The sequence below is a fragment of the Wasmannia auropunctata genome, unplaced genomic scaffold (assembly GCF_000956235.1).
Source record: "Wasmannia auropunctata unplaced genomic scaffold, wasmannia.A_1.0 LD336035.1, whole genome shotgun sequence".
NCBI classification, from domain to species: domain Eukaryota; kingdom Metazoa; phylum Arthropoda; class Insecta; order Hymenoptera; family Formicidae; genus Wasmannia; species Wasmannia auropunctata.
Genome location: NW_012026855.1, coordinates 1,136,428 through 1,156,570, shown reverse-complemented (window position 1 = coordinate 1,156,570; position 20,143 = coordinate 1,136,428). Strand labels below are relative to the sequence as shown.

Here is a 20,143-nt window from a genome sequence, read left to right as displayed (position 1 = left end):
TATATATATATATATATATATATATATATATATATATATCTGTACAATTTGACATAAGAATACAGACTATAATAAGCAAATGCTTCAATAATATTTTTTATATCGAATAGAATGGAATGATAAAAGAAAAAAATAATAGACAGGCTAGATAACTGATAATTGATGTAAGGATAAAAGACATAACTTAATTGATTGTATTATAGTACCAGACTCTGCAACAATGGCCGCAATGCTGAAACGAGAGCAGAAATTGAAACAATCGCCCAGTTGTCAACGAGCCATAAGTTTGCCGCTTTCTTCGCGACACGAAATTAATCGGCAAGTGCGACTGCGCGTTGTCAGAGAGTTCAATTTGCCCGATACCGTGGCCGATCTTCTCGAAGTAAGTACTTTCTATGTTACCGCTTGCTTCTAACTAATTTACAGTAGTTTGTAGCAATAACAATAATATATAATAAAACGTGCACAATAACGTTCCGCATATTTGCATGGCTAAAATTGGGAGCAGGAAAAATCAATACGAAAACAGATGAATATATGAAACCGTAAGAGATTTCTGAGATGATTAAACCGTAATGTAACGTTTCTTTTATTAATCTCGAGTGCCGTTCTCGTGCGCGCGATTTAAATATTGTCGCGAATGAGTGCCATAAAACGCTAGAAAACGTTACATCAGCATAACATGCTGAAATATCTTCAAGAAGAATTTAAATTCATTTGTATGAAGTTAAATACGTTCTACAGAAAATTATTCTCTGACAGAGCAAATTATAAAAATAGATAGATAATGATTGTTTCATTGTACATATTATAAATTTTATTTATTGATAGTCATGTTTGTACTCATAAAACATTGCTTTGTAATTTACAATATTTACACAAAAATCATTAATTTCTCTACTTTGTTTCGTAAGTGATGCATATGGAACTTATTATTATTAAGAATATAAATATTTTTACAAACACGAGAAATATAAACGTTGATAACGTTCTCATGTTAGAAAATTAAATTAAGAGCCTACGTACATTGTGTGTGTACTATTTACACTAAAAACTACTTGTTTGTTATGTCTTTAAAAATATGGTTTAAAAATTATAAAATTTATATTATTAAATAATATTTAAAAATGTCTTTAAAAATGTCTTTAAAAATACCAGTCACGTTGTGACAGATAAATTTCATATTGTTAGTATTTCATAAGATTTATGGGCCAATTCTAAGCAGAATTTAAGACTTGTTCTCGTAAGACTTGTAAGAATTTATGACTGAATGCTTATAACTTTGTGCAATATCATTTTTATAGCTTTTTGCTAGCCGTAAGATTTACGAGAAATCATATTTATGAAGTATACGTCTTACAGCACAGAATATATTATTCTAATCATTAGTTCTTACAAGTCTTACGAGAAAGTCTTACAAGTTACGAACCTTACGATTCTGCTCAGAATTGATTCATTCGTCTTATTTAACAATTATTGATTTAATAAAATTAATTATCCTTCATTAACTTTGGTTCTTATTATATAATATTATCTAATATTGTCTTCATTTGATATTATCTAATATTGTCTGAGAACTTTTGTCATGTTCACATAAAATTTTAACGATCCTATCGGTAAAGCTACCTATCAATATTTTCTTTGTAGTAATTATTTATACATATAAAGAAATGAGAAGAATCTTTTTTCCAACAAAGATTCTTCTCTTTTTTTCCAAAGGATTGATTTGTTACGGATAAAGGTTTACGTAATCAATTCACGAGCCATCCCTTTCGATCAAATGTAGACAAGACGTGCAACATTTTTTGCTTGTAATTATCATCATCGATCCCACCTGCGAAAACGCATTCGTTAGCCGATTCATTCGCCGTTTCCGAAACAGTACCACGCGCCGCTTGTATTACTTGCACCATCATGATGCACTGATTAAATTTGACGGGCGCGCATTTATTCAATTGCTCCATAAATTGACCTTTGGGAAATGCCTTTGTGTCTACACTTAGCGACTTCAAGCTCTCTATGAAGGAGTCGTAATAAAAGTCGATCATATCGTCGAGATAATTATCGAGCACTTCCTTCTGGGCACTCGATACAAGGAAAAATATAAGATCGTTCACACCGTAGTTGTAGACCGTCAATTGGAAGTCCACAATTTTCATATTGATCGGCTTGTCTGACTCGTCGTACTGGAACATCATGTTATTCACCCAGAAATCGTTGTGCACCAGCGTCGCCCACGGTTCTTCCGGCGTTACGTTGTATGCAAATCCATATTCGATTGTCTTCTCGATTCTGTCCAGATAACCTTCCGCTTCCCTTATACTTTTATAATCGTTGTGCGCCTTCTGTATCATATCTGTCGTCCCTTTTATCGCGGCCTCATTTACGTCGAACTCCAAAACGGGTAGCACCGTTTTCTTGAAGAATTCGGGTTTCTTGAGCTTCAGACCGATCGTTATAGCATGCAGCTTGGCTAAATGGCTGATCGCGAAATCCATGTGCACCTTGTCCAGACCTACGATGCGGTCTTGCGTTATGTAATTGTGACTCTTCAGATTTTCTAAAACGATGGCAGCATGCTCGTCGAAACACTGCGGATCTCGTAAACCTAATCTGCCACCTAAATATTGCGGCACGATGACGCTTAGGGCCTCCCGAGAGATCCCGCTTTCGTTTTGCAACTTTAGAAATTCCGGTGCCACCATGCTGTAAAATTCCAGTTCCTTCTTAAACGATGCCGGGCTGTCGAACAATTCTATCAAATACGCCGATTTCGGCGGCAATTTGACAACCACATTTAGAGTTCGCTGCTTATCATTCTCGGCGTTGATATTAACGGCCAGTATTATACTACCAAAATTTTCTCCCGGATCTGTTAAATGACTCCATTCCACATCGTATATTCGAAAATTCGGGCCATACGTTTGCATTAACAATGCATCCAGATTTTTAACAGGAAGCATGTCGAGCGATGTTTGAGTTTTCCTAACAAAAAAAAAGAGATTTTATATTAGAATTACTATCAGAGAAATTAAAGTTGTATATTTGTGTGACTCTAATTACATAAATTATGTGGAATTGTTATAAAATACGGTAATTGACATACATTGTACGTATTTGCTACGGGATTTCTTGGAAACTGGGGTTAAGTCTTCTTTTACGTAGATTGGATGTTGTTTAAGTCACCAATGTCATGTATCTCGGGGCTCTGTGAAATAAATTTCTTTTAAACCAAAACGAGATTAAGATACATGCTACTGTTATTTTCGTGAATCTCGATTTAATCCACTAAAATTCTTTAAGTTTTAATACTGTAACAAACTCTTTAATTAAATTGCTTCACATTTTCACGTAATAAAAAAAAAATAAAATTATAGCTACAAGCTTTAGGATTGATAAAATTCACTGAAAAAATAAGAAGATACTAATATATATCCAGGAAGATTAGATTTATATGTTTAATAGTTTAATCGTAATTTAATTAATACAAACATATTGCAAGTATATATATATATATACTTGAATTAATATCTGTCATTAATCGCAGACTTCACATTTCCATAACGCAGCGTCAGCAACGCTTAGACAATTTCGGGAAAGAGACACGTGTTACGGATTATGAATTGTTACGATTCATATTCAAAAGATTAACTGAAATAATACAACAGCTATTCCGATCCGAATCTAGTGTTGTGCAGTGGATTTGTATCAGAAGAAATTTTCAATACATCGAATTTGATTTCAATTTATTGAAATTTAATAATTTAATAATAATCGTAATTAACCTTTAAATCACTATCGGTTTCACAGACCGCTATTGAAACGTTACTTGTCAACTATTTTCTTATTTGTCACCATTTAAATATATTTTATTTCTATTGTATATGAGATTTTTTTGTTAACCCTCACATTAAAATATAGTTTTCTTTTTCCCCATCACAAATATTCTGAAAACATACATTTTTATTGTACATAACTTATAAAATTAGCGAGAGCATAATAGCGATCTGTCGATCGACATTGTGATTAGTGTAATTTTTTGGGATGTGATGGTTTAAAGGTTAATAATAATCAGTCTTCTCTTTCAAGTTTTTATATAATGTTACGTTTGATATAAAGTTAAGTTTTATATAAAGTTTGATACTTTACCGCAACTTTCTCTTTCACCATGGCTCCTTTCAATTTTTAATAATAAAATTATACATTTATAGAAAAAAAATTTCAACTAAATAACCGTAATTTTGAGTATTTGTTATGAAACATGATCCTATGAAGAATTATTTATTTATACAAATTGAAAAATCGAACATCTAAGAACAATTATAATTTTTCAACATATATGTGTGCTAAGACTTTTAAACTTTCGAATAAATTCTATCGATCCTAAAGTAATTGTAACAAAGTTACTTACAACTTTATAAAGCTTTAAATGTTATCGCGTAGATATCCTCGTGGCACCGATCTCCAGTCGAAAGCAAAAATCACCTTATCGTTAACTCGGTTACAGTCAGCTTTGTGTTTTATCGATAAGGACGTATATGCGTTTTTTTACTTCGTAACGTTCGCTCGCGTAAATGTTCCGGCATTAACTGTCATTACGTTGTGAAGCGTCGCTATTTTATATCATAGTAGGGAGAGAACTGTCGGTAGGCTCCTCGCCGGCTATATGACTCGTTCATGTAAATTCAATTCGTAGATAAGCCAATCGTTTTCCTTATCGCCTGTAGCGCGTAACATGCAACTGCGAAATGCAACGACATCGGGGAAAACAGATCATAACGGCTCGATTTTTGTCGACGAATAAATGACGTGGCGCTCGATATACGATCAGTGTGAGTACAGAAAGCAGAACGCGAACGTCGTTATTTTGCACTTACATGGATGCAAGTAAACCGATAGAAACTCAATTGGAGCCTTTCTGGCTGAGATTAATCGACTATCGCGGCCGAAGAGCGTGTGCATTACCTATTTATAGTGCACTCCGCGACACGAGAAACTTTGAGTGTTAAAGATAAATGTTGCAGAAACGATGTCAACGAGTTCGTCCGTGACTAAATTACCCCTAAAGTGCGTGAACTTTTCTAGAATTTGCAATTGCAATTTTGTTAATGTCACGCTATCTGCACACGTCACTGTAATTCTTGGCTCCGATACTTATCATCGTAGATAACGTTCGGTTGTTTACGTTTTTCCTTTCGACGATTAGCGAATAAATGTCGAAAGATAATAGTCATTCAAGACTTTTATAGTTCGTCGTATTGAGACATTCAATTACTTCAGTGCCCTGTATAATTGCTCGAATGACTCCGTGACTGCGACGACACAGTTACGAATGCAACGTTACGTGACGTTTTATTTCTGGCAGTAACACAAATTTATTTTTGGAAATTGTTTGCGAATAAAGATCTCTTATTTACTTCCACTTTATGGATATTCCTTTTTTTTCGTTACTAACCTAAACATCTTCCAAAGTATTGGTATATTACGATGTGTGTAAAAATATTACCTAACTAGGAGAAAAAATAATTAGTAAAAACGCAAGTGATTAATACGCCGTGTAGAAGTGTTCAAATAATTTTGTAATTATCGTATATGATTACATTAGGAATATTACTCAGCCTTTTATTTTATATCTCTTCCAGTTATATATCTATATCTGACCAATATTGAAGGTACCGTAAGTTTGAACATCAAAAATCACTCGGGATATCCATGACCTATATCCCTATATTTGCGAGGATCCATCAATTCGATGTATTTTCAGGGAATCGTTACGTAGCATGCTTTTCGTTCTATTATTCGAAACTAAATAATAAGAGAATAAAAGTCTGTTATAGATGAATCCCTTTTTAAACTGATGAATTTAAAAATAATTAATAAGTTACTAGAAGGCACTCGTAATATACGAGGAAGTTGAATGAGACGGACGAAAAAAGACAGGGAAAACTTGAGGTAATGCGTGTCTCTTCTTTTTTCTGAACATTATTATGTCATAATCGGTCAATAATCACATAATCATGCGTTGTGGCTGTTGATGATTATTTCTCGCCAATAGGCTTAATCACGTTTCTATACCACGCGTATGCAAATGCGTTCCTAATGCGGAAGCTGTTCGGTTCGTTAAATTATCTTCCAGGTTCTCATCCCACGAAAGATACATTGATTTGCTCTCTGCTGAATGCGTAGTATTATTTAACTTTACGCACGTGGATTTGTTCCAGATTTCCCACACTTTCTTCCATCTTCGGGTTCATTGACTAATCCGGAGTTCCTAGCGAAAATTTCATTGCACACAATTTCTATTGACATTGTTTCAACGTTCAGTGTGAGAAATATCTTTATAACATTCAAGTAGCTTGAATGAAAATTTTTAAAATTTTAATTAAAGCAGAATAGAAGAGCGCGATATCTCTAAATATTATTCTTGACTTGTAAATATAAGTCTGATGCATATTTATGTATTTCCCGAATTAATATAATTGGAGGCAATTTAGTAATTTTTCAAATAGCAAACAACTGTCACTCAATTTTCCTAAAAAATGTACATTTAATATAATATGTCAAATTATTGAGGTATTATCGAGACAGAAAGAATATTTATCGATACTTTTTCGCGATCTTTATTTACTCTTCTTGATATTAACCGACTTGACTATTGCATCGCCATTTTACGTGCATAAATGACTGCGCGATCGAGATGACACAATCGTGGCTTAACAATAAGCGAGTGTCGTGAATTAATTCAAATCGCAAGAAGGACTTGCATGCCAGACACGAACTCAGCAGCTGCGCATACAGCGTAGTTTATAGAGCTGAGAACTCGGAAGCGTATTATATTAGCGTCGATACCGTTGACAATATGCTGATTTTCCTCGTAAAGCCTAAGACTGTAGTGTAATCTCACGCGGCAAGAATTGATATATCGACTTGTGTCCAATAGTTTTGAGAATCTCAGGCTATTAGTGGCTTTATTAGGAAACTCCTAAGGCTACGTGTGACGTGTATTAAACCATTTATGTACGGCAGAATAATTTAATCGGCATTAAGACTCTTCAAGGTAGAAGATGTTTCTTGTTCTATTCAACGTGCAAGAGCTTGTCAAGAGCTAAAACAATGGTCCCCAAAACAATGATCCTAAAAACAAGGAAGGCTTATCGCGGTGTTTTTCTTTTGCTCAAAAACGACCAAAGCAGCGTAAGATGAGGATTGAGTTTTAACGTCGAACATGCTAGGCACGTTCGCAGACGAGGCTTGAAAGACGTGTTTCATATTAAAATCACATCTGCATTCACTATTCATGCACGCGTTAGCCGCTCGCCAATTCTTATCATTCGAGTTTAGGTCTGTCCTTGATTTTCATTTGATATCAATACCCTGATTATACGATATCACTTTGACCTTCGTGTCGCTTGAACAAGTAGATCGTGTAGTTTAGATATTATAGAGCTATTATTAGTGCAAGATAAACAAGAGAAATATTAGGATTTTTGCCTGTTATGTAACTGCTGTCTCACGTATCGATGTTTATTTCGAATGGCAATTAAATCTTTTGTCACGTCACGAAATCGCGAAAAAAAAAACACGCGCCAAAATTTTCTCGCGTTTAATCAGAATGACTGTTTTTGCACGGATTGACACATCAATGTTGATACAATAGTTATTATATAATCCACGTTTGTCTTAAATTCGACGTTTTTTTTTTTTCGACTAGCGTGAAAGCTTACGCGCCAATCGTGCGTTATTTATTTACTTACCTTACCGAAACAAACATAGAAAAAGGTTTTGTTATGTAATCGCATATTAATACTCGCGTTCGATCTACCGGTACGTATTTTGCATACGTTACTATTAATGAGTGCGTCATTTACCTTAACGCTAATGTAGAGCGAGACGCAATCGGACACACGGTTCAAGAATGCGATGTCATCAGCGTGACGTAGATCAAATGGTAACACGTGCTTAACTAGAATCTGCTAAACAACGTCTAGCTCTTGTTTTTATTTTTCTCTCTTTTTTTTTGCGAAGTCTGCCTTATGCGGCGCGTGGGTTTTCACACAGCACTTTGACACAGCGCAATACGCGCGACTAACGTTGCGAGTAAACTCTCGTCGCTGTTTGACTTTGCCTCTTATTCTCCCCCTTTTTCTGCGCTTGTGTTCGCATTATCTGCGTCTTCTAACACAACGTCGAATTAGACGTACTTACGCGCACGTACAGACGAGCACCAGCGAACTGAAGATGATACGCGACACGAGATGCGTATTTTGTCTCAATGCAATGAAATGCAAATGATGCAGTCCTCGAGAGATAATCCTTCCTCTTCGTGAAATTGCGATTTTTCGAACAGCCGCGACATCAAGGTTTTTCAATGTAAACAGTCATATTGTCGATAGCCTATATGATGCTTAATCTGCAAAAATAATTAAATAAGTTAATATGAATTTATGCTGTGAATTTTTCTTCGGTATCAGTCAAGGACTTAGGACTTCTTTCTATTCCTTTTTATTTTATATTATTAACGAAAGTAAAAAACTTTCTATAAAAGTAGAAACTACTTTATAAAAAGAATTTCTATTCTTAATTTTTCTAATTTTTATTTCATAATTTTGAAATTATTTCAAGGGGCGATAAAATGAAATATTTGTTGCATGAATCATTGAAAATAAATGTTCAAAATTGACACTAAAGACCGCAATTGTATATGACTTGCAAAAATTCGAACTCTATTATCTCTTTCGTTATCGGCACGCAATTTTGTGTGGGCGTAATATTTTTAATTTATAGTATATATAACTCAACATATTTATATTGCATTATTCGTATTTACGCAATGCGAACGACAGTGATGCAATTGACTTTCAATATCGGGTAAATTAGCAAAAATTATGAGCAGTACTACGTTCGAACGATAAGACGACCGTATACGTATAAAAAAACATACACAGACTGCAAATATACCTCAGTATGTTTTACATTAATATATTTCTTTTTATTCATATATATTATTTTATTTTTGTTGTTTATAAAATGTCACGTCGATATGCTTTCGCGATACAATTTATTAATAATAACACAAATATAATCTTTTATCTAGTATGTAATTTTTAATTAACAGCATTGTTTTTTCTCTCAACGAAATATGGTATTACAAATATTTCACACTTTTTTATTGTAGTAAAATGCCGCAGTTTTTCACGCTGGGTTTTTATTAACGGCGTGTACGATGAGCGGCTGTTCACCAAAAATAATTTATTTTCGCGTTCCCGCTTTAAGCGCGCGGTTTGTGTACGGTGATACTGGTGATAGATATACGCGGTGTCGCACCAGGGTGACAAGCGGATGAATCATGAAACGACACTTGCGACTACCGCCAATCGGATGAAACGCATGCAATCTCTGTAGCGTAGCTGGTGCAGCATTATGCATGAATAAATGCAGAGACGTATTATCAAATACGTGCGGCATGTTGCATCACTGCGGCATCGATGCTATACGGGTAAAATGATGCGAGCCCGCAAACGCGATTTACACAAATCTGAGTATACCTGAAATTATTTCCATTCGTCTCTGGAATAATGGAAGTTACATAATAATGCCAGACCTCATTTTAATATCGCGTAGAGAATGAAAGTTTTGTTTTTATCGTATTTTTTCCCTTCGTTATTATTTATCTTTGCTCTCGTTATAATAAATTATTTTAATTACAGACATGGTAAATGAATAAAATAGCGTAGCATTTATATAAAAAATTCAGAATTTAATGCGATATACATGTAGTTTAGAATTTAATATATGCGCGCGAAGAGAGAGAGAAATAAAATATAATTTTCGCCGTTTATAAAAACGGTGTCCGAATGTCAAACAAATTATTGGACATGTTTCGTAATGCAGGTGGCGCATGAAGTTTTTTTTTTTACGTTTACGCGACATTATTTACGGTTTAAAATCATGCACGTTAATATCGTCGCACGTACGTGTTTGTCAGTGGAACATATTATCGTCATGTGCGATGACATAACGTTTCTAACGTGTCAAAACAACATTACGTATGTGCCAGGCGAACTTTGGTGGCTCGCTTGGAACAATTCCGTTCATTAGGTGTTAGATGACGCGAGATTAAAGATCAATCTCATCATCTTGCAATTCTTGTAACTTTGCGTGTCGCGTTGTTTATTGTTTTTTCTCAAGTGACTCAGGCATGCAAAATCGATCTATAAGGAAAATAGATTTCACCGTTTAAGTGAATCGTTTATCGAGTTTCATAATTAGTTCTTATTATCGCCTCGCTTACGTCTTTATGATCTTAGAAGTAATATTTATCTTTAAACTTGTTTCTTCTCGCGAAGAATACAAAATATTTTAACACGGTCGAGATTGAATTGCGGCAAATAACATTGCAGCAGAAGTTATTAAAATTTTTTTTTTATTTAAATATTGTAACGCAAAACGGTTTTATGCGTCGTTATCAGTATCGATGCATGCGTCGTTATTAGTTAATTCTCTCGAGTTTCCAAAGTTAATTGCTCTTAATTGGCAATACAATTCTCATGTAAACTCTATATATGTCGATAGCGTACCTATCACTATTTATGAGCTTTATTTAATATAATTTGGTATTTTGCGATAAGACTGTTGTGTAACACGTAAACGTTATCCTAGATAATATCGCGGAAGTGTTTGGAGATTCCCTCGTGCAGTATAACAGCTTTAATATCACCGCTCGCTATTTTGATTCATGCGACACGACTCATGCGGTACGTAATGATTTAATACGTACCGGGTTGTAAAAATGTGTTTTAGAAGCGAGAAACGTAAAAGACAAAAAAATAATTTAGTACTTTCCGGATCCAGACACGTGGTCTGGGTAGCGTGTCGGATAGCCGAAAATGCGGCAATAGAGAGGAAAAGGAAAAAAAAAAAAATAAAAGTCACGTGTAATTGCACGGAAAGAGTGCTTTGTCATTCTTCGGGCGAGATTTATAGGCGTGTAATTTCGCGAGCCGCGCACAGGTGTGCGGTAAGAGGAAGGCCTAATGGGAAGACCGACACCTGAGAACAGGTGCCGGTTACCGCGCGTGAAATAATCGCGCGTGTCGCCGTCGCTCGCGCTAATTTGCAGCGGCCGCGCTAACGTATGCAAGGCATCACTCCTCGTTCGCTGCATTAATGTCTCTCTTCCTAGGCAAGCGCGTGCGACACACGTCAATTAGGTCACGGCTCGCATTCTATTTCGGTAGGCAGATGGGGAAAACCCCCAACCCTCACCCAGCGAGTCCGGAGGACACTCCGCGAGCGTATAGATTCATTTCTATGAATTCGTTTTATCGAATCCTCACCCTCCCTCCCCCTCGGTCGTGCAACGCAATCGACTCATTTTAATTCTCGCTCATTTATATCTATCTATATTTACGCCATCCCAGCCTCTATCCGACTCTATCCGATCCCCCTCGTCGACGATCCTCTCCGATTAATATATCCCTCGGCGCGATACCGTCGACGTCCCACAAACCGTCATCTCTCTCCCCCCCCCTCTCCCTCCCTCTCGTACTCCCCTCCTACCCCCGCTTAATCGCGGGGTCTTTCCCCTCCTGTATTATTCCGAGCTTTTAATGCATCTTTCATCTAGCGGTCAGCGCGCGATAAATTGCCGGCGTATCGATTTCAGAACACAGCGTCTTACAGTATGAAAGAGCAAAACGAGCAGAGGATGACAGATATAGAGGACATTGACTCGCCGGGCATGGGTATTCGTGTGAGAACTACCGCCCCGGTGTGTTACGGGAGGAACATGACATTTCCTCGGCCGACTTCGTCTTACGCACATAGACACGAACTTCCAGCTATAGTGACCGAGGGAGAGAGCTGCAGACTTCTTGCCGAGGTAAGGGACGACACGCTTACGTATATTGCCGCGCGTATTCGTATTACCTCGCGGGCGACTCTAAATCTCGCGTATATATACACACAGCGCCCGCGCCCGCGCGCGCGCGCGCGCGCGCCTTAGACCCGATAATTCTTAATTAGAGCCTCGGTAGACCGCGAGACGGGATTGCAATCTAGTTGGGAAACCGGGCAAATTACCGGGCCGGGGTCTTGTACAATCCGAACTCTTGGTGCAACCGATGGCGATTCTCGCAGACCGTGTGGTTACGGAATCGTTTTCCCCCATTTGCGCAGCGGCGCGAGTCTCTTCGTCTCTCTATATCTTTTTTCCCTTCTTCCCGTTTACGTCGTAATCGTATCGCTGCCCCGCGATCGCGTTAGCTTACACTCGCTCGATTAGCTTGCTGTTGCCGCTTCCTCGAGAAACGGATTACGCAAAACGGCGCGGCTCCGATTTCTTTCGTTCGCAGCAGCAAGAGGGCAATTCCTGCAGCGACGGCCAGCTGTCGGGCGTGATGCCGGACGTAGCGATGGCGACGGCCTCCTTCGGCGCTCTGCATTTAATCGAGGAGCAGGAACTGGAATTGGATCTCGGTGACGGGGCGTCGCACCTCTTACCGCACGTTTCCCCGTCGGGCGGCGGAACCATCGAGCCGGCTGCCCACCGGTCGTCGCTTCCCCATCAGCATCAAAGGCACTTCTCCGGCCCGCCGCCTCCACCTTACGTGTATCATCGTGCTGGCACTGCCTTACCGAGGTTTATTTGAAATTTATATACGATATGCGGATGGAGCGAGCAACGCGGCAACTACTGACGATCCTCCCCTTTGCATTTCTTCTTCTCTCTCTTCTCTCCTTCTTTCCCTTTCGCCCCCTTATTATTACATAGCTTCTCTCTATCTCTCTCTTTCTCTCTCTATCGTAGCGTGTATCGATGAAACCTTGTTATTGCGGGTACAAATTTATTACAAGGATAATTGTATGTACATTTTTATTTAAAGCAAGCTTAAAAAAAAAAGAGTAGAAAGTACTTGGTTTAAGAGTATCCGTAATCTTACCGGATCTGGAAGTTACACTCTCTGTGAACACACAAAAAGAAAAAGAACCTTGATGCTTATCGAGTACGGTGCGAACGTATACAGAGTATACGAAGGTTTCACACCGTACAATCTATATATATAAATATATAAATATATATATAAATAAAAATATAAATATGAATATATAAATGTAACTATTAAGTGCAATCGTGTATGAGAAGAAATTGCGATTGTGATTTATACATATAAAAATGTAATCGTGATATGTGCATGTGGGTGTACTTATGTGTATGCGTGCGCGTATGCGTGTGTACGTGGGGAACATAATGTGTGTTCGCGGTTCTGGCTCTGAAGTGTCAAGACTGCTTAGCAAGAAAGTCTCCAGAAGAGAAAAAAAAAAAGAAACGAAAGAGGAACAATGTACGGGATATTGAATAAATCGCGCCTTGTCACATCACCATCCTTATACTCCACATAATAATTATTACAGGAAAGTGAAAGTGCCGCGTATTCCTCGTACATTTGTTTCTTCTCGCAGAGAAAGCGACGGCGGCGATGGCGGTGGCGGTGGCGGCGGTGGCGGCGGCTACTCACGCGAACGGAGCTGCGAAGCGCTTGATGACATTTTGCTATGCTAAACTTTTTAATTTTTCCTCTCTTCTAGGGCAGTTTCGATGTATGACGGGCTATAGTAAGGCTGTAAGTACACAAGAGAAATCCAATCGATAAAACATATATCGCGCGCTTAGAGATGACGTCCGGGGCGCCTCGGGTCGTAAAAAGCGTGCGTGACGTTCACGATATTTAATGGGTTAATTAATTATCGCTAAGTGCCCGGGTGCATGAGAATTTTCTAAGAAAAAGTTTTCCATGAATTTAAATGTAACGCTTCCGCCGGCCTTGCCCCGCCGCGGCTTTTGTAATATATCCACAAACAGGGTACGTGCTATATACAGGGTGACCCAGAAGTCGTGTATCATCTCTCTCGACGATAGTTGACAAAGTTGTGAAAGCAAAAAACGGCGTTTCAATCTCGGGATATTATTTCCGAGTTGAAACTGCGCGAATCTCGGGAAGTTCCTTGGCAAACTCAATTCAAGGAATACATGCAAATGGTATAACGAATTTTTTGCGTAACCTCAAGAAGAATTTAATTTAACGGAAGCTAAACTTTCGAGTTAGGAAGACAAGGTACTGAAATGGCAATAATCGAGAAACAAGTGACGTGTAATTAAATTGTCACTGATTTTTTCATTAGGAAAAAACGATCGGCCACATCGGCCTGATCAATGATGAATTTGCAACGAAGTTTCTTTCTGGGTTACCGTGCGTATTTCGTTCCGCAAAAGTCATAAAATGTCAGACTTTATTTTAATACTTCCGTGCAATGCAAGTAGTAAACGGTGGAAAACTAGTCACTTTCACTTTCGTTTGAAGCAACAACGATCAGGCGAGAGTTAATCATTCTAAGCGTACAGATTAATACCGAGAGATAGTAATTATTCCTTATTTAATATGGCTCCTCGGTGTCGACATGAGATGTAATTATCATTAAGCTACTCGATTATAGAGTCCGTATATTCAAAGAATTCCTTTACCGTCCTTACGTTAAGTATTCGAAATCATTATTTCCTGCGTATATATATATATATATATATATATTTATATATACAAACCATAAATTAATCGTTCAATCAACTTTATCGATTGTATTATATGTGCGTTTCGTTATAATATATTTTCTTAGAAGAACACATTTCCTCCTAGACAGGAATGAAATTCGGCGTTGTTATCACCGCTGGCATAAATTGTGATATTATTCGAGAAAGTTATTGAGTTCGGTCATATTGTGGTTTATAAACGAATTTCACCAGCAGACCTGGATTCAGAAGGATATATATGATTATGTAAAATATCGTTAACTGTACGCGAGTCGCATAAGCTATAAATACCGGTCGTCTGCTTTGTAAAGCGTATCACTCGCGTTTACTATATTTCACGAATCGTAAAATTAATTGAATCTGTATAATCTGAGAAAGGACGTTTAGATCGTGAATTCACGACGGCGTGTCAGATAATATCAAGAGCGACAGTAGTTCGTGAATCCACGATCGATTGGCGAAGTTATGATTTAAATAAAGCAACTAGACCAACTTTTAAGACCAGAATAAAAAAAGAATAGTTATCACGTAGATAGATTAATACTGTATAGACTGAGGTATATCGCGAGAGTAGTATTTTGACATTCGTATAGTTCGTGCGTCGCAAAAAAAAAGAGAAGAAAAGCGATTTAGGTTCTTCCATTCAAGACATTCACCCTTCGTTTTCTTCCACGAAATTGTTGATTTTTGTAAGCTCTGTCACAAGGTGTTGCATTATGTTCGCTGCAAAATAAAGTTTTCGGACAGTTTATCTTTTTTATGACTCACACGATAGATGGCTCGCTAAGATATATTTAAAAATAAAGTTTAATAAATATTTCAGAATGGAAAAAAAAGAGGACTCGCTGTTATTTCTCCGTTTTCCTAAGCGCAATTCACGGTTTACGTAAGTATCCGTCGCAAAATAACCGTCGGCGAAATCGCGAGATTTATCCCCGTGTCCAACTCTGTTTTACAACGCCAAATAATAAACGCATTACGTAAACAGGCATACTGTTTTTAGTAAAATAATACCGGTGGACCGCAGAAATACATCAGAGCGGATGCTTAGGAAATGTCAAAACTTTCCCGCGCCATTACTCAGACCGAATTTATGTAAAAACGCTGTACATACTCGGGAACGGCCCAGGCAAAATCCAGCCTCGCATATTTGCTCTTGACGTCACGGAGCGTGCGCTTACGCGCGTACAACAGATCGACGGGCTGCACACCGCATAATTCAGCACGTAAAGTCGACGATGACTTGTGTCGTTCAAGTGAAAATTCCTGTCGCCCCGTATTTTTACCGTTGCACAAAAATAACCCTGTCGCGAGGGGCTTATCGCGTAAATCCAGTATTTAATACCAGCGAACAAATTTGCTGTGAATAATAAGCAGCTGGAAAATAAACAGGAGACGATTCTAATCTTTTCACGTCCAATTTAAATTTTCTTAAAATAATATTCTTTGCGATGGATATTATAAAGTGAAATAATAATATCCCTTCCGAGTAAAACTGAGTGTTGCCGCCTGTTACATAAGTTGCGTTCGCTTCCTTGAAATTATTAACGGCGTTCGTTATGGATGTTCAAGTGTAGCTTGATTTAGGCTTCAGTTCGCGTGATTCTATCCACTTACGGGACGTTACGTGACGTTTAATTCGCGAGTTTAAACGACAGATCTCCAAATGAATTCGAAGTTGATTTCTTCCTCGGTAAAAATATCGAGACATCAATGGTTTTTCGAGTTATAAATGATTGATGATGAGTTGTTCGGAAACTTCGCAAATAGATAAAATCTGTTTACTCTCGTAAGAAAATATATGAAAATATTTTATTGATATATTTTGAAGTTTCAAACATAAAATAGTTAACAATAAGAGGCACGTATTTTCTTTACAAATGTTTTCTCGCGCGTTTAAAGATTGAAACGAACGAATTCTTGAAGCTAACGGAGCATATCTAATTTCAAACAGATCGTTGAAGTTGTGAAATATTGAAAAATTACAAAATATTTTAGACAAAGAATTTATAGTATATATTTAATGCATTTTATAATTGTTTCGGTTATTTGCATTGTATAATTGTCTTTTTCGGTTTATCGACGTTTGATATCTGTACATTTCTCAATATATTTCCTATCATTATCTTCGTGAATTCCAAGAGATTAAAGATCAATGATTATAGAGTATTTTTATTGAAAAAATTATTTAATCAGGAGATTCCCTTTAGAAAGAACTTTTGTGTATATAACTTTGTTGACGTAATTTTGGTAAAACCACATATTTGCCCTTGTTATGAAAAAAATATTAGTTTATTCCGCTCGTTGTCAGAAATCCCGAATAATGATGGACTCAAAGAGATAAACTTTTGAGATTCGACCATGACATGTATCTTAAAAAGATACAGAAGCATGCAGGAAAGTGTTATCTTGCAGTTGCAGAAAAAGCTGTTATCAAGTAATACATGCACAACATTAGCGTGACACGTGTAACATATTAATTCTGCAAAACACGATTGCAGAATAACATTGTCATACGTGCATAAAAGGTAAAATATTTTAATAATACATAAAGTCATGTTTATTTTTAAAAATATCGAAATTTGTAAAGATAATGATAATATATAAAAGAGTGTAGCACTTAAGAAACTTAATGGTTGTAAAACGCATGTTAAATATTATGAAACTTTCGTTTAAAATATTTGTTCATTTCAATTCGTTTGAAATATATTGTAACTTTGAAGGATACTTTAAACTTTTAAATGTGCATTTAATATTAATTTATTAAATACGCATTTGAAAATATAAAGAAGTCTTCGAAGTTTTGATATGTAAATAAATAACATTAAATATACGCTCGCGTATATTTAAAAGTTTAAAAAAGCCTTGGAAGTTTCGATATATTTAAATTTGAATGAAATGGGAAAAATATTTTAAACAGAAGTTTCATGATATTTAATACACTTCATAATCATTCAGTTTCTTAAAAATAATTATACACTCTTTAATTATTATTTTGCAAATTTCGATATGTTTAAAGATAAAAGCTATGTCTTCTAGTTTTAACGTTTTACAACATACCCGAATATGTTTGCAGGCTATTTAATTTGAAAAACTGTTTTGTGAAGTTGTTTTTTGCGTATTTATTGAAAGTTTAGTTATGAAAACGTGTAACGTAGAAAATCGAAAATCGCGATAGATGGTGACTTTTGACATTTCCGTCGCATATAAATCAATTCTGGATTGATCGGAGAAATCTATCAAAGTCATAAGTTGTGGAGCACACTATATTTAGCATTAATAAAAAATATATATACGCATATTATAGTTCTGGTAACTACAGTTTGACAACGTATTTTTAGTTTTGCTTTCACGCAATCGAATCGCGTTTACGTATCATAATCTGCTTAAGCATTCAGGTGTATCGGACGTGAAGTACATTCAATTTCACGTGAGGCAATTTAACTTCTTTTTATAAGACATTAACTCGTTTTTGTCTCCAAAAATAGGTCGTTCATCTTTTATTCAAGATGTCAGTAAAATAATATTCTGCACGTCATAAAAAGTATACTTATATATGCACTGTGTAAAATATAACTTATAATCATCGATAGGATCATCGTTTCAATTTTGAGTGAAGAAATAAAATGGAATTATTAAGGGTACAGATTTTTATTTTTCTAACGTATATTTTTGGAAGTTTCTCAGAAAATTGGAAATAATACAAATTTACGGCAGAGAAGTTACATTTTGAGTTTGAGAAACTTACAAATACAAAGTCGTCATCAATTTCAGAAGCTTGAATTATAATGAAGAATTGTAGTACATCTTGGAATGTTGAAGTCTTATCTGAAACTAAGTTCTTAACGCTTGAAGTCGGGGTCAACATCTAAATGTCAAGATGTGAATTCTTCGAAGAAATTGAAAGTTTTTCCTAGAACTCTGTACGCGCGAGATATGCATAAAATAATCACAATGCTTCTTCTCTCGATGTGAATGGAACACATAGAAAATGTTGGTGGAGGGCGCGAAGAGCTAACGAGGGCACTAACAAGTTTTCAGTACACACAAACGGTATGTGTTCAATGTTTATTTCTCTCTGTAAAATATCGCTGGTTGTACATCGATAAATGGCACATCAATTTATTGCATTCACATTAATTTTAACATTAGATCTAGAAAACGAAGGAAGTTTATCGTTGAGGCACAATTTTTGAGTCTTGAATTTTATTTGATCTGTGGAAAATCGGCGATATTACCGACCGAATGACGCAATTATATCACTTATCTCTATCAAAAAGACTTTTACGATTATTGTAACAAAGTAACAAATAGATTATATCTAAATTAATTAGTAATAATAGTATGCGTAGTACTGTGGCTCCTTCAACCCTTCACTCCTCCTTTCGTGTGTCTCTACAATAACAAATAAAATAGATCGTATCATTTCTAACACCGATGTTACCTCGATTAAATTTACATATTATGTTGGCATTACTCGCTCGCACGCTAATAACGTTCGCAAGCTAACGGTTATTGCCTTAATTATAATTTAAAGTATGAATACTCACCGCAAGTTGCTCTTTCTCCTTGTGTCCTACGATCTTACAGCGAGACTGTCCAAGTAATCCGTGTACTTGGTTGCACACGCAATCCTGTTCGATTTCGATACTCGTGATGTCCTCGGCGATCTTTCTAGCGATAACCTGAGCGAATTGCCTCTTCTGATTCGGTTTAGCGTCCACCAAGTTGTTGGAACTGAACGCCGCTCCGCCAGACTGCAACAATGTTATAATAACAATCCGATTACTCTTCATTTCTCTTCATTTATTTGTTACATATTTAGAGTGATTAGCCTTTATTAATTGAACTATCTCCATATGATGTTTAATCGATTTTTTTTTTTCTCCGCGTACTTACCGCGACAGCAAAGTCGGCACACACGTCAACCACAGGGAGGACCATGTTGTTTTTGAGGTCAGTGTTTCCGGTCAATGGCCTCTTCTTGTTGTCGCCGAATACGTATACACTGTCGCTATCGTAGCCAACGATGTTCTTTTGCACTTTGCCAGAGACCTGAATGTCTTTGGTATTGTACACGTGATAGTAGTTCATTCCCAAATCTCGGTACGCCTTCAGTGCGAGTATAAGCCTCAATTGTTGAAGCTGAAAAACAGAAAGCACTTGGAATCTTTCTGCGTTACCGTTGATTTTTTTTCTATCTAAAAAAGACATGTTAAGTCGGTAACTCGCATTTCGAAAAATTATTTGTTGCCGCGTTCCTATCTCACTATGCTTACTTCATTGAGCGGCTGTCATTACATATTTTGACAGTTATTATGTGTATTGAGATGTGTTTTAATAATAAAATTCATTGGTCTTTTATAAAATATTACGTATTAAGTACATGTCCCTTCACCTTCATATATTACATACATATGTAATTGTCAAATGCTGTGTCTAATTATTCGCTATGATAATTAGACACAGCATCTGACAATTATGTATGTAACACACGAAGGTGAAGCGACACGTATGTAATATTTTACAAAAGACTGAAGAGGATCGGAAGAGCACACG

The 20,143-nt window shown here is 36.5% G+C and overlaps 3 protein-coding genes across 4 annotated transcripts in view; 1 reads left to right on the top strand and 2 right to left on the bottom strand.

The window, feature by feature from the left end:
• LOC105452260 (BTB/POZ domain-containing protein 7) overlaps positions 1-15,420 on the top strand; it is a 20,102-nt gene extending 4,682 nt beyond the window's left edge. Inside the window, 3 exon segments of the mRNA XM_011693223.1 lie at positions 77-382; positions 11,666-11,881; positions 12,354-15,420. Of these exon segments, the coding sequence (XP_011691525.1) occupies positions 77-382; positions 11,666-11,881; positions 12,354-12,650 (819 nt within the window). The 3' untranslated portion in view covers positions 12,651-15,420.
• Positions 795-8,302, bottom strand: LOC105452259. 2 transcript variants are annotated; one of them, XM_011693222.1, is made up of 3 exons: positions 7,869-8,302; positions 3,107-3,208; positions 795-2,985 (listed from the first exon to the last, which is right to left on the bottom strand). In XM_011693222.1, coding segments are annotated over exons 2-3 (1,236 nt in total). In that variant the 5' UTR covers positions 3,109-3,208; positions 7,869-8,302; the 3' UTR covers positions 795-1,751. The 2 variants fall into 2 exon arrangements, with proteins under 2 accessions (XP_011691524.1, XP_011691523.1); XM_011693221.1 differs by lacking the exon at positions 7,869-8,302 and adding an exon at positions 4,412-7,847.
• Positions 15,421-18,618: 3,198 nt separating the features above from the next.
• LOC105452258 (apolipophorins) overlaps positions 18,619-20,143 on the bottom strand; it is a 26,020-nt gene continuing 24,495 nt past the window's right edge. The window contains exons 24-26 of the mRNA XM_011693220.1: positions 19,484-19,729; positions 19,135-19,341; positions 18,619-18,979 (exon numbers count right to left, since the gene is read on the bottom strand). Of these exons, the coding sequence (XP_011691522.1) occupies positions 18,950-18,979; positions 19,135-19,341; positions 19,484-19,729 (483 nt within the window). The 3' untranslated portion in view covers positions 18,619-18,949. The remainder of the gene's footprint in view (positions 18,980-19,134; positions 19,342-19,483; positions 19,730-20,143) is intronic.